This window comes from Lipotes vexillifer, unplaced genomic scaffold (assembly GCF_000442215.2).
Source record: "Lipotes vexillifer unplaced genomic scaffold, Lipotes_vexillifer_v1.1 scaffold311, whole genome shotgun sequence".
NCBI classification, from domain to species: domain Eukaryota; kingdom Metazoa; phylum Chordata; class Mammalia; order Artiodactyla; family Lipotidae; genus Lipotes; species Lipotes vexillifer.
Window position 1 is genome coordinate 7,110,429 of NW_006791012.1, and position 15,132 is coordinate 7,125,560.

The 15,132-nt window shown below is 32.9% G+C and overlaps 1 protein-coding gene across 1 annotated transcript in view; it reads left to right on the top strand.

The window, feature by feature from the left end:
• The window catches only part of USP34 (ubiquitin specific peptidase 34), a 235,931-nt gene that overhangs the window by 153,374 nt on the left and 67,425 nt on the right, over nucleotides 1-15,132 (top strand). The window contains 7 exon segments of the mRNA XM_007464137.1: nucleotides 1,895-1,977; nucleotides 5,966-6,006; nucleotides 6,146-6,270; nucleotides 7,344-7,496; nucleotides 8,478-8,582; nucleotides 10,805-10,860; nucleotides 10,958-11,078. Of these exon segments, the coding sequence (XP_007464199.1) occupies nucleotides 1,895-1,977; nucleotides 5,966-6,006; nucleotides 6,146-6,270; nucleotides 7,344-7,496; nucleotides 8,478-8,582; nucleotides 10,805-10,860; nucleotides 10,958-11,078 (684 nt within the window).

The window sequence follows — 15,132 nt, forward strand, 5'->3', positions numbered from 1 at the left end:
CGCTGGTCAGGGACTAAGATCCCAGGAGCCGCATGGTGCAGCCAAAACAAACAAACAAAAAAGAAAGAAAGAAAAAGCAAGGAAGTAATCTCTCTAGTATCCCATGTTGACAAACCCAATAGAAAGCCAGCTGGCAGAGGAGAAATTTAGTTTATAATGTACCAGCCCTAGTGTCACAGAGCAAGTATCAATACATAGTATGGTAGGTTTAGAGCCAAACGAAAATGGCACAATAACCAATGCATCCAGCAATAAAATTAAAATTCTTTTTGGCTATGGATTCTGTTGTTCATGTGATTAAATATTTGCCCTTCCAGTGTCTCTATTAGTGAACTGGGAACTGGGGAGAGATGAAGATGAGTTTTTACTTAACCTCTTCTTCGTTTTGTAACCATTTGAGGACAGCAGCTTACCTCATACCTGCTCCAGAAACACCACAGTAATGAGTTGTTACTGATAGAGAAATAAAATACACATACTCATATATGGCATTTTTAAATAATTGGCTAGTTTTTTTTTTTAACAAATTTATGCAAGTACATAATTACTGAAAACAATTTAGAATGTACAAGTGAGGGAATTCTTTGGCAGTCCAGTGGTCAGGACTCTGTGCTTTCATTGCCGAGGGCCCAGGTTCGATCCCTGGTAAGGGAGCTAAAAGCCCACAAGCTGTGGCGTGGCCAAATATATATATATATATATATATATATATATATATATATATACACACAAGTGAACCTTCCCCAAAGTCATATAGGTCACTACCATTAATAGCTCTACGTGTTAATCTTTTTATGTGCATATTTTTTCTTATGCGTATGCCAATGTTACATTTTTATAGTTTAGAAAAAGAGCATACAATATATATATTTTTCATTTGTTTATCATAATATTTAATTAGAGCTTAGAAGATAAATCTAAGCTATTTGGGGGGAAATTTTTGTTACCCTAATTCTGGAGACAAAGTCATCCAATAGTAAGGAAGAACACTAATTCTTTTAATAATTTACTATCATTCATTATTTTGTTTGTTCTCCTTTAATAGCCTTTTAGAAGGTTCAGAATCCAAATTGAACTTCCAATTCCAGCCTAAATATAGATTTTCTTAAAACTCTTCTTATTTTGCCAGGCACAGGTTTAGTTGCTGCTCCCTTCTGTTGCTCATTTGGCACATTGCATATACTTGTGTTACAGTGCTTTCAACGTTTTCTGCTGCACTGGACTAACTTCCCCAGGATGGGAACAGTGCTTTTATAAAATTAGTGCCCAGAATGGGTTCTGACCTGCAGAAGGGATTCCGTAATTCTTTATTAAGTTAGCAAATATTTTTATCCACTATATAGATGAAGAACTAGGACCTAGAAATTCAGTATTTATTAGAGTCATACAGCTTGAAAGTTAGCAAACTTAAATGTTGAACCTCAAGGTTTCTAATCTGGAATCCATGTTTGGTATCTATGGTATATTATATTGCTTTTCTATGTTTATTTCAGGGTGGTTGAGGAATCTGCCACTGCTTGACATTTTTTTTCTTATTTCAAAACTGAAAAAGGTTACTTCACCTACCACCCAAAAAAACCACTGCCGTGTGTAATACATAATATTTTTCTCACTCTGTTGGGTGACATGCAGATAATCTGTGGATCAAATAGAAAGGATTTGCCTGTGTATTTCTAAATTTTTAATATTTTCTTTCTAAAGTTGCTATTCTGAGGTTTCTTTATAAAAATCTGGTTTTCTAATATTTAATATTTTTACAGTATTTTCCAATAACCATTTTTAGAATATTCCTATCCTTTTATAAATAAAAATCAAAGTAATTTGGAGTCTGGTTTAAAACACAGTTCTGTGTTTTAGTGTATTTATAGATTTTTTTAATGTTTTTATTTTAAAGGTATTTCTTGTTCTTGTCCAAGGAACCAGTTTGATTCAGCGACTTATGTCTGTTGCTTATACGTATGATAATCTGGCTCCTAGGTATGAAGTTTTTACATAATTTATGATTGTATGTATTTAGAGTAAGAATACAGTGTTTTAAAATTTTAATTTGAAAAAAATTTGAAACCTAACAGAAAAATTGTTAGGGTGTTTTAGTGAACTCTCATATCATTCACGTGGATTTGCATATTGTTATCAACATTTTGCCAGTTTTTATCGAATGATCGTGAGCACGCATTTTCTGTGGGTGTCCCCAAGCACACATTTATTTACATATCCTGAATCTTGTAAGAGTTCAGACATTATGATCACTTACTGATAAATAGTTTGATGTGTATCTCCTAAGTCCAAGGACAATTTCCTAACAACTATAGTAAGATACTCAAATTTAGAAAATTTAACATTGATATAATATTATCTAACATATAGTCCATACTCAAATTGTCCCATTAATATTTTTATAGCAATTTTTTTCCTCGTCCAGGATCACGTACTGCATTTGGTAGTCATATTTCTTCCATTTCCTTTAATTGGGGATACTTTCTTAGCCTTTCTTTCATGATACAGACATTTCTGAGTATCACAAGCCAATTCTTTTATAAAGCCTTTTAATTTAGGTTTTCCTGATTGTTCCTCAGAGTCAGATTCAGACTATACGTTTTAGCAGGAATACTCCATAAGTAACATATCTTTCCCAGTACATCCCGGTGATATCAGTTTGTCCTGTTATTAGCAATATTAATTTTGGTCAGTTAATCTGGTTTCCTCCAGGTTTCTCTACAATGAAGTTTCTGATTTTTCTAATTAAAAGTAACCTATGGGAAGATAATTTGCAACTGTTTAAATTTCCTGCTTCTCATAAAACTTATTCATTTACTTTTAGAATTCAGTGATGATTCTTGCTTGAATTAAATATTAGTATAATGTTTGCAAACTAGTGATTTTCTAACTCTTACCATTCATTTTATGTTTATTAGTTGACATTCTGTGGTGACGAAGAGCTTTCTCTTCCTTTTATTTAGTTAGTATCAATTTGGATGTTTTTCATTCAATATAATTCATTACTATTACTATTCACTTTGCTCAAATTATACCTTAGTTGACATCTTCAAGTTTGTTCATGTGTCCTTTGGCTATGTCCCCATTATCTGGGTGGAGGGGAGGAGTACTTTTTTTTCCCCCCCGCCTGTCATTTTAAGATCTTCTGGGCTTTCAGTTTCCCTGCCTTAGTTGTTGAATCAGCATTTCTTTAAGAAGCCCTAGTTCCTTTTGGTGGGGAACCTGCAAAATATAGTATCATTGCTCCTGGTGTTTCCTTGCTTCTAGGCCCTCAATAGATAAAGCTGGAAATATGTGTATAAGAATATAGTTTAAACGTGTAATATGATTTCATTTATTTGGGCTACACTGGAGGCTTTTTTTTTAATGGTCAAAATTTTAATAATGTATAAATGATATTTGCTAATACATGAGGACCTGACTGTGTATGCCTCAAATAATCACATAAATTATGTTAAAGTGTGTAGAATTAATTTCCAAGTCCTGTATTCTGTAGGTGTTTATTTTGGGCTGAAGTTTGCCATTGTTAACTGATTTACAAAGCTAATATAAACACATTTCAAAGTGCTTAACGTTACTTATGGCTAATAGTTATCTGTTTTTAGATGCTTTTAAAAGTCACCTTCATAAGCAATGGTTGCATATAAGTAACTTGATTATTTTAAGATTTCTTGTTTAATGTATCTTTCTTTAGTGTCTGTCTCAGTTGAATTCACATTCATAACTCGATCAACATCTGCTTTACCCCACTGGATGTATAGTTCTATACGAACTATATCTGATTTTGCTCACCATTATATTATCAGTGCCAGGCACCTTACCTCATTATTTATAAAACTTATGAATGGATAATGTGGGGAAACAAAGAAAGTGCTATAGCATGACCTTGGTTTGTATGATAAAATACATTTTATATGCCAAGTAACAGTGACTCTCCAGTTAAATAATTCTTAACTCTTCTTGTCCTCTAACACAGCAGTCCCCAACCTTTTTGGCACCAGGGACCGTTTTCATGGAGGACAATTTTTCTACAGACGGGTGTGGGGGGGGTTGGTTCAGGCGGTAATGTGAGCAGTGGGGAGCCCCACATGAAGCTTTGCTCGGCTCTCTGTTCACCTCCTGCTGTGCAGCCCGGTTCCTAACAGGATGCGGACTGGTATGGGTCCGTGGACCGGGGGTTGGGGACCCCTGTTCTAACACACATTCTATATACCTCACTATCCCGCACGCCACAATATATTGATTAACAAGGCATTTCAGTGACTGCTTTGGTCTGCTTTTATTTCTTTAGATTTAAGAAATGTTCACTTGACTCTTAACCTCACACAACGAAAAATATGCAAGTTTGATACCAGCTGCTGCTGTTCAAGCTGGTTCACTGCGACAGTTCTTATTTCTATTCTACCAGTTCCATTCTTAAAGATCACATTACAGTCTTTGTAATGTGAGGGCCCCCTACCCCCCACCCCCAATCTTTGTGTTTTTTTGACTCCTGTTCCTGTACCATTGTCTTTTCATAAACCTCCACCTTCAGTTTATATGGTCCTGGGAGGTTTGTATCAATTAAGATAGCTAAAATGAACTTTTTGCCTGTTATCAAAATCTTCTAATGCTACATATTTAAAAGGTAGATTGGGAGGTTGCTCTTGGTAAAGTTAAATATATTAAACCAATATGATAAAAGTTAAACATGAAATATGGCCAAATACTAGATTTATAAGTTTTAACTTTTTAGTACCTTTTACTTTAAATCAGTAATACGGATGAGTCTTGCTCTTTCAGATTTTCATAGGTGTTTTGTTAATTATAACAAAGTAGGTATCTAGAGATCAGTGCTTTTTTTTTTTTTTTTTTTTTTTTTTTTTTTTTTTTGCGGTACGTGGCCCTCTCACTGTTGTGGCCTCTCCCATTGCGGAGCACAGGCTCCGGACGCGCAGGCGCAGCGGCAGTGGCTCACAGGCCCAGCTGCTCTGCAGCATGTGGGATCTTCCTGGACCGGGGCACGAACCCGCGTCCCCTGCATCAGCAGGCGGATTCTCAACCACTGCGCCACCAGGGAAGCCCTAGTGCTTTTTTTTAAAAAACAGGTTATCTGTAAGGTGAATACTAAATCCCTATATGCTGGTGTGATTAAAAAGAAAGTTTTTAATGTTTAGTTTTCTTTAAATTGAGGTAATACATTTTCCATTGAAGTTACTACAAGTATCAAGGGGAAAAAAATAGAGGTGAAGTAATATAGAATTAAATTAGTTATTTTTCTCTACTTTTCAATAATTTGCTTTTAACCATTCCTGATGAAAATTGACATTAACAATACAAAAGGAAGGGCATTTTATGTCATTGTATGTTTTTTTTTTCTTTTTGTGAGTCGTATCTTTCTATTAGAGTAGAATATAATGTCATTATAGACGCTATAACATTTAGAGCCAGAAAGAATATTTCATATGCCACAGATTAAGATTAAACTCACATTTCTAATAGTATGTGCTGTTTTACTCAGCTAGCTCCTAGGATATATTTATGTCCTAACTTTTTTGTTTTATATTCATCTTATCTCCGCTGATAGGCTGTAAACTCCAGGAGGCCAAGGACTACTGCATAAGGGTGTTTTTTTTTTTAGGAATCTGAAGTTTAGACTCTAAACCATTATAACCTTTCTCTTTGTAAGCCACGTCACTTTAGTAACCGAATCTTTAAGCACTTTTTGAGAGTTCACTTAACTCAATATGGGATTCACTCACATTTTGTTTACTAAATTGAAACACTCATTTAATGTTTGTTATAATAAGATTTTGCCAGTGATTCTTTAAATTAAAAATGAAGACCATAGGAAAATAAATTAGCAGCTTTCATAAAATCTAATCTTTTGGGGGGCAGGGAAAGTTAAAGGATATGTAGTAAGAAATTGAGTTATTTTTAGTTCGTTGCTGAATTTAATTACTGCTGGTGGTGTGTTTTTACTTTGCAGAGTTTTGAAAGCTCAGTCTGATCACAGGTCTAGACATGAAGGTAAGGGTCCCACAAAGTTAATTTTTAATAAAGATTTGGATGACTGGTTATATCTATATATAATATCTTTAATAATGAACATTTTGTTTTCATTATGCACAAGTCTTTATAGTAATTTTTTTTTCCAATTTTTCTGTAGTTTCACATTATTCAATGTGGCTCTTGGTGAGTTGGGCTCATTGCTGTTCTTTAGTGAAATCTAGCCTTGCTGACAGTGATCATTTACAAGACTGGCTAAAGAAATTGACTCTCCTTATTCCTGAGGTAAGCTAAAGATTGAAGATTGTACTACTCTTCATATTTTTTCTTATTATTAGCGTCGATGATAAAAAGAGCTAATGGAAACAAATGAACATGATTCCATAAATATATCCTGTTGCCTGGAAGGTACTTAATAATCCTTTAAGATCTAGAGTGTTTTGAGCTATGTACACTTAAGTGTGAACATTAAATATTTTGTAGCATTCATATTTTCTTTTTCTGCAATATTTGTTAACAGAGTGATTCTTTTGTTTTGGGTTTTTTTAATTGTTTTTTTTCCTGAGGGTTGAGAAGGATTTCAGCATTTATTTTTTGTATCTATTTGAGTGTATCCTTAGATGCAAGAGAGACAATATATTTCCTTTTGATTTCAGTGTTGACACTGAAGTCAGTATAATTTTCACCAATCGTATCTTGATGTTACTCACAGCATATTCCTCAATGAAATAGTATAAACACACTAATACACTTAGCCACGATATTCATATCTTAGAGAACATTTATTTTATTAGAGAACATTTTCTAATATTATTAGCTTTGTATTGAATGCATATGTGTTCTTGTTCTGGCTCTGTTCCAGGTAACTATTGTGACACGTGGACAAGATTCTAAAATCTATAAAATGTTTTGGGTTAAGTACTTTCCAAGTTGCTTCTAGTTCTGAAAATACTGGGTTGGCCAAAAAGTTTGTTCAGGTTTTTCCATAACATCTTACAGAAAAACCCAGACGAACCTTTTGGCCAACCCAATATTTTTCCTGTTACTTAATCATGTAAATAAATTATTATGAATATCCTCTTCTCAGTCCTTTTTGTATTTGTCTGTTCTTGTATTTACTTGGTTTGTTTTTATGACCATATTGGCAATTTCTGAAATGTTTTTACATATTACCGTATACTTTGGGGGTACTTCATTTGATCATGTATTATTTAGATGCATGAGTATGTGATCAGGACATTGTGTTTTAAAACATGTTACTAAAGAAGCCATCTAACATGTTATTTCTGCCAACATATTAACCTTAAGATGAACTTTTTAATACTAACTCAGACTGTCTTTGGAACTTTTTCATTTAGACTGCAGTCCGTCATGAATCTTGCAATGGTCTTTATAAGTTATCTCTGTCAGGGCTGGATGGAGGAGACTCAATCAATCGCTCTTTTCTGCTACTGGCTGCCTCAACATTGCTGAAATTTCTTCCAGATGCTCAAGCACTCAAACCTATTAGGGTAAGATTTTACTGTGTTCAGGAGCAATTTCTGTTTCTGCCGTTTCATTTGCCCCAAGTTTATCATTGTATTGTCCTTGGAAGTAATTTTGATTACCTGTTTACTATCTGTAGTTTTCACCAGGAGGATGGTAGTTATATGTAATAGTTCCTAAAGTGGCAGCATTGTGACATATTGTGTCCATGTTAACCTAGGGATAGATTCTTTGTCCTTGGGTTCAGCTGTGTGGGATCTCTCATGGATATTGTTTTGGAAATAACATTTGTCCTTACTAGGTTCTGAGCCTTGTGTTAATAAGTTGAATGATAGAAACATCATAAATGTAGCTTTCTTCTTATTCAGTCACAGTTGTTTTATTTTTATCTTTATGATACTCAGAATTTTCAGTTTTCTTCCTTGTTCCCATGTATACACTAACACTAGCCTTATAAAAGACTTCTACCCCATAATAAATACAGGGCCCATTAATAAGTAAATTTTACTAATCCCAGAAATATGATGCATTGTAGAATTTACGTTTTTCTTCTCCATATTTACCGTCTGTCATTGACTGTGTAAGAAATGTAATGTGTTCTTTATTTTTCAGCTTTCAAAATTATAATAGACCATTGTATGTGGGTAGATTTATATATACTCATTTTCTGTAGGTTTCTTTTGTTTCCACATTTTCATTGAATTTTTAGTTGGCACTACATTATTTAGTATTATACATTATTCATATCTTTTCGAAGTAGCTTATAAGGAATTTCAGAGTACTGTTTTTTTGAAAGTTCTCTTATTATTCACTTACATACATAGTTGTTCTAATTTTACAGACACTAGGAGTATTCTCTTCGTTTTGGGGGGTTAAATTTTGAAAACTGTTTAGTTTGTAGGGATTTAATTTTTTTTATAAAGCTTGTAGTTTTTAAAATGTATTATAATTTTAAGTTATTTTCCCCTTTTAAACTATTTTCACAAGTTAAAATTTTTTTTTAATAGATAGATGATTATGGAGAAGAACCAATGTTAAAACCTGGATGTAAAGAATATTTTTGGTTGTTGTGCAAATTAGTTGACAACATACATATAAAGGATGCTAGTCAGGTATGTTCAGAAAGTTATACATTAACTTGTTAATAGAGATGAATTATGCACTTGTATGTTCGTGAATTTATAGGTCGTTATAATTAAGGACATTTTTATCAATCTGTAATGAGTTGAAAATGTCATAATTTTTCTACTGTATTCATACCTTTTTGTTCTGCTCTAATTTCTTTCTTCTTTTTACTCTGACCTTAGTTGAAATGTCTTCATTTGGTACTTACAAGTAGTTTCCTGTGTCTTGTAAAATTTGTGGATATAAAATCTTATTTGGAATGTCAAATTTAGACTTTAAATATACAGCTTTCTATAGCAGCAAGTGGATTCTGAGAATGTAAAATAAAGTTGCAATTCAAATAGAAATTACTTTAAGCTAAAGAAACACTGTCAGTTTGCTGATCTCCTAATTTTCTTATATGAGACTAAAATGATACTTCTATCCAAGGAAATACTTAAAACAAGTTTATTTCAAAGACAAACTTGCCACATAAAAACTTTTATTTTTTCTTTTTATAAATTTAGTAAGCTAAAGTACATCTAATTGATCTCAGAAAAATGAGAAATGCATGAGAAAGATACATTTAAATATTTAGGAAACCTTTTCTGTCAACTTTTTTTTCATGTATTTCCATCAAAGTCCAGTATATACACTTTATATTTTAAGAATCCTATCGTGTTTGAACGTCCTACTTTTAAGGAACAGTTTACATCTGAATTCTTATTCTACTTTTCATTTAAGAAATAATTATAAAAATTAATATTTAGCACGTTTTAATTTTTTCTTCCAGTTTTATTGAGTTATAATTGGCATACAGCACTGTGTAAGTTTAAGGTATATAGCATAATGACTTGACTTACACATATCATGAAATGATTACCACAATAAGTATAGTGAACATCATCTCATATTGATATAAAATTAAATGGAAAAAAAATATTTTTTCCTTGTGATGGGTACTCTCTCAACAACTTTTTTTTTTAAATTAATTAATTAATTTATTTATTTATTTATGTTTTGGCTGCGTTGGGTCTTCGTTGCTGCACATGAGCTTTCTCTGGTTGTGGCGAGCTGGGGCTACTCTTTGTTGTGGTGCACGGGCTTCTCATTGTGGTGGCTTCTCTTGTTGTGGAGCACAGGCTCTAGGCTCCGGGGCTTCAGTAGTTGTGGCTTGTGGGCTCTAGAGCACAGGCTCAATAGTTGTGGCACACAGGCTTAGTTGCTCCACAGCATGTGAGATCTTGCCGGACCAGGGCGGGAACCCATGTCCTCTGCATTGACAGGTGGATTCTTAACCACTGTGCCACCAGGGAAGTCCTCAATAACTTTTATATATATGTATATGTAAACATACAGCAGTGTTAATTACATTTATCATGTTGTGCATTACCTCCTTAGTACTTATGTATCTTATATCTACTACCAATTCCAGTCCTCCCTCCGCCCCCCCCGAACATGTCTTAATGTATTTGACTTTATCCATAAAATGTTGATTCCAGATAGACACTGATTTTTTTTAAACCTATGGTTGCCTATTTAAAGTATGAATCTAACATTCTTGCTTGCTAGTCAAAGTAATTTTCCTACTTAGTGATCTGAATTTGAGAATCCTCTTTTTTTTTTTTTTTTGGCCACACCATGTGGCTTGTGGGATGTTAGTTCCTCCACCAGGGATTGAGCCTGCACCCTTGGCGGTGAAAGCATGGAATCCTAACCACCACTGGACCACCAGGAAATTCCCTGGAATCCTCTTAAATTAAGTTCTGTTTTATGAAATCTGTTTTAATTTTGTTGCTCAGTTATAATGAGAATTAAAGCTCTCTGAAATGAACTGTGCATTTAAGTTTATTTCTAAAAGTAGTATTAGAAACGAAACTTGGTGAATTGTATGGTATGTTAATTACATCTCAGTAAAATTGTTAAAGAAAAAATAAGTCAAACCTAGTGTCTTCTCGTTAAATTACCATGACTCTCATAATTTATTACCAATATTTCATTGATTCTTTTTTGAAGGACTATCAGTGATGTACTTATAAGTGTAATTTTATTGACATTATGTATAAGTAAAGAATAGTTATATATTATTTATAATTTAATTGGCATGTTAATGAATTCGGAGAACCAAATTCTTGTTACTTAAAAGGAAAGGATTTTTTGTTTTAATAGTATCTGAAATAGTGAACATAAAAATCTGTGTTTGAATTTTGTATTTTCTCTTTGTATTAAGACAACACTCCTCGACCTGGATGCTTTGGCACGACATTTAGCTGACTGTATTCGAAGGTAAAATTTGATGTGAAATTGACAGTTATATTGTTGAGAAAAGATAAAGAACGTAATTTTATGAACTGTCTTGTTTTGCTTGTATTCTTTTTTGTAGCAGGGAGATCCTTGATCATCAAGATGGTAATATAGAAGATGATGGGCTTACAGGACTCCTAAGGCTTGCAACAAGTGTTATTAAACACAAACCACCCTTTAAATTTTCAAGGGAAGGACAGGTTGGTAGAAAGACATCCAAGTATTTATATGAAATAAGATAGAACTTTTTTTATATTGTTTCCTTGTATGTGGATATGTTAAATTTCCTTAAACATGCAAAAATGAAGTTTACCAGAACTTTATTACTGGCAGGAACAGTGAACTTTGAATAAGATGAATCCTAGAAATATGAATCTTAGTCTTGTTTTTAGAATGCAGAACAAGTTTTAGTTACTATGACTGTATGTAGAGAGGCAGTCTCTGCTTAATTGTAGATTTTTATAGAATTGAATATTTTGAATTAGTAACTTAACACAATGGAATTAATAAGTAGTCATTGTAGAGTACTTATTGGTTTCATTTCTTAAAGACCCATTTGATATAAAATCTATAATTGACTATTTGATAACACCTAATAACTCTATACCAACAAATGTCTAATTTTTCTTTAGATTACATTATTTACTGTCATTGGCACTTTTGTCATTGCCTTCATTAAGGGAAGTTAGTTACAGTTTGGAGGATTGTTTTCTTGAGGTTACTGATTGTGTTAGGAAACACAGGAATAATGAAAAGAATGGAAGATTGTCCCCATGAGCATAGGCTCAGGGATTCTAAAGATAAACTTAAGGTGACAGTTTTATCTGTCTTAAATCTGTGCTACTACCCTTATTTCACAAAGCCCTGTTTTGTGGGTTTTCTCCTGGATCTTTTAAAATTTTTCTGTTACACTCACTGAGAATAACTTGATTTATTTATAGTCTTGCTGGTTGAAGTCTTACATTATATAAACCAATATGTAACTTTTATTCCAAAATATAAATGTATTAATTGATATTTCTGATAACATATCATTGTAAAGCAAAAGTCATTTTAAAGAAAGAAAAAAATTTTTAGGTACTGCTGACAAAAATATTCCTATATATTTTAATTTCATATGATATTTTGGTAATGGCCTTCCAGGACTTTCTATGGCTATATTAAATACATAGGTATATAATTTATATTATGTAAATACTATTCTGTGATTTGTGTTCTTAATTTAAAATGAATCCATCAAAAAAGAGAAAATACATTAAAAAGTTGAATACATAAAGAGAGAAATAATTTAATCTTTATTGACATTTATGTTGTTGGTAGCTGTAAAAAAAAAAACTGCAGGGAACATCTTTGTATACCTGTTCCATTGTATACTCATATAAATTCTTAAGAGTAAATTTGATTCATTTTAATCAGAATACATCCATTTACAAAAGGCTCTCTATCAGTTTATACTCCCACACTGTGTAAGAATGCCACTTTCTCAGACATCCCCACATTGCTTACATGACAAGTCTTTGCCACTCTCACTATTTTAGTTTTATTTCCTTGGTTATTGTTGAAGATGAGTGTCTTTTCATTTATGTATCGTCCACTTGTATTAACTTGCAATTTTCTGTTCATAATCTGCATGTATTCTTTTGTCATTTTTCTTATTTATTTTTGAAAGTTCTTTATTTTGAAAATATCAACTCTTTTCCTGTCACATATGTGCAGGAAATATTTCCAAAAGTTTTGTCTTCATTATTCGTATTTTTTTTTAAGACCACCTGTTTTTTTTCCTTTTCTCTTTTGTTTATTGATTTATACAATTGATTATCTTAGGCAAAATTTTTGAGCCCTTGTAAGGTAGATACTGTCATTAGATGCCTTTTGACAGATGATGAAACTAAGGCATAGACAGGTTAAACAACTTGCTTCATTGAGGACACTCAAGACTCTTTACTTGACCAAGCTTCTAACCACTAAGCAATACTGTCTGCAGGTGTTAAAACCTTAAATACACTGTCCTGTAATATGCTTTTTTCACCTACCTTATAGATTCTCCGTATCGATATATAGAGAGTTAATTCATTCTTTGTAACAACTGCATAATATTCTTCTTCTGGAAAGATGTGATATATCTAACTAACTTCCTAATGTTGAGCATTACCTTACAACACTATAAGTGATGTTGCAGGGAAAATGTTTATACATCCATCATTTAGGAAATCTGTAGGAAAAAATTCTAGAAGTAGAAGCTGGTTTACGAGGTATGTACCTTTGTGATTTTGGTCAGAATAACCATGATGCTCTCTGTGGAGGCTGAACTGATTTATGGTCCCACCTACAATGTCTGTGAGCCAAGTGCCAGTTTTCCCACATTCCTACCAACCCAGTGTATTATCAGATTTAATTTCTGCTAGTCTGATAAGTGGAAACCATTCTCTTAGTTGTATTTTTCATTTTTTTGTAAGTATGAGTAAGGTTGAGCTTCTTTTCATGTGTTTGAAAGCCATTTATTTGTATTATCTTTTCTCTGACCTGCTCAAATCCTGTCCTCATTTTCCTTTCATGTATATACATGGTCCTTTTCTTGATAATTTGTAGAATTTTTGTATGGAGGAAATTGGCATATGTACTTGGATTTATTTCTGGGCTTTCTTTTTCACTCTACAGATCTATTCATTCACCAATATCATATCCTAACTAAGTAGATTCACAGTTTTTAGTTAATATCTTGTAGAGATGTTCCATCTTCATTATTACTCCTTTTCAGAATTGTCCCGGTTGTTTATTTTTCCACACAAACTTTAGAATCAGTGTGTCTCATTCTTTCAAAAATTAAAATTCGGATACTTTTTAAGTTGGGGTTGTGTTAAATTTATGGATTGATATAGAAAAATTGAAATTTTATTAAATTGCCTATACAAGAACAGGATTTGTCTTCTTATTTATAGAAGACCAGTGTTGTGTTTTCCAATTTAATGTTTTCATTTAGAATTTGAATTTTAGGAATTTTTAAATAAGGTTGTTCCTAGAGATTTTCTTTGTTAGGTATCATAAATGCACTCTTTTGTTTTCTGATGAGTTGTTTATGTGGAGTAAGGATTTTTGTGTGTGAATTTGTTGCAGGCCACCTTAAGTTCACTTACTGTTTGTACAATTTTTTTCTCAGTTGTCTTTGTGTTTATCTTCAGTATTGTCTTTGATTTTTCATTTGTTTTTAGTTTATTGTCTTCGAGTAATTTTTTTACTCCTTCATTTTTAAGTCTTAACTCTGTTCTTTCACCTAATTTTGTCTAGAGCCTCCAGAACAGTGTTATATAATAGTTGTTTTTATTGTTTATTGTTTACTAATAGTTGTTTATTGAGAAGGTTTTAATGTTTGTGTAGTCAAAACTTTAGTTTCCCATTGTGTTTTTGGTGAGATCAGAAACCTTTAGAAGCTTTTTTGCAGGAGAGGTATGTGGTCTGAATTAACATTTTCAAAGCTTTACTCATGTTCTAGGGGGAGATCTAGACTACAGGTAGAGAACTAGGAGGGCAAGTGTGAGGGTTAGGGGTCCAGTTAAGAAGTTTTGCAGTGGGATGATGATGAAAAGTGGTGGGACTTAGGATATTTATTGAAGATAGAGTTCACAAGACTTAAATTTTGAGAAGATTGTGAGGTGGGAGAGAGAGAAATAATCAAGAATGACTTCTCAGTTTTAAGCCTGAGAAACTAAGTGAATGATAATGCCGTTTACTAAGAAAGGGAAAATTTAGGATACATAAGATTGGGGGGGGGATGGGATATAAAAATCAGTAGTTCTGTTTTGGACATGTTAAATTTGAAATGTCAATTCGGTATCCAAGTGCAGGTGCTTAAAGTAGTTGGTGTTGGTGTATTATTAAGAAGTCATCCTTATCGCCAAGATACTAAAAATACCTGTGCTACTGTGATATTTTACTTTATTAATTTTTAAAAATTTCATCTAGAATTTATCGAAGAGTAACTGTTTTCCGTAAAGAGACTTACAGTAAATATTTTAGGCTTGCCAGGCCACAATAGGGTCTCCCTCACCACCACCATCACCACCGCTACTGCTGCTTCCTCTCCTTCCTCCCTTCTACTCCCTCTTCCCTTCTTCTAATTCCCCTTTAAGAGTATAAACCCCACTCTTATTTCTACTACCTTGTATAGTACCTAGCAAATATATGTTGAACAAATGGATGATTAAGACTCAGTCCTTATTCTTAAGAACTGACAATCTAATGGTCCATTTGTTCAGC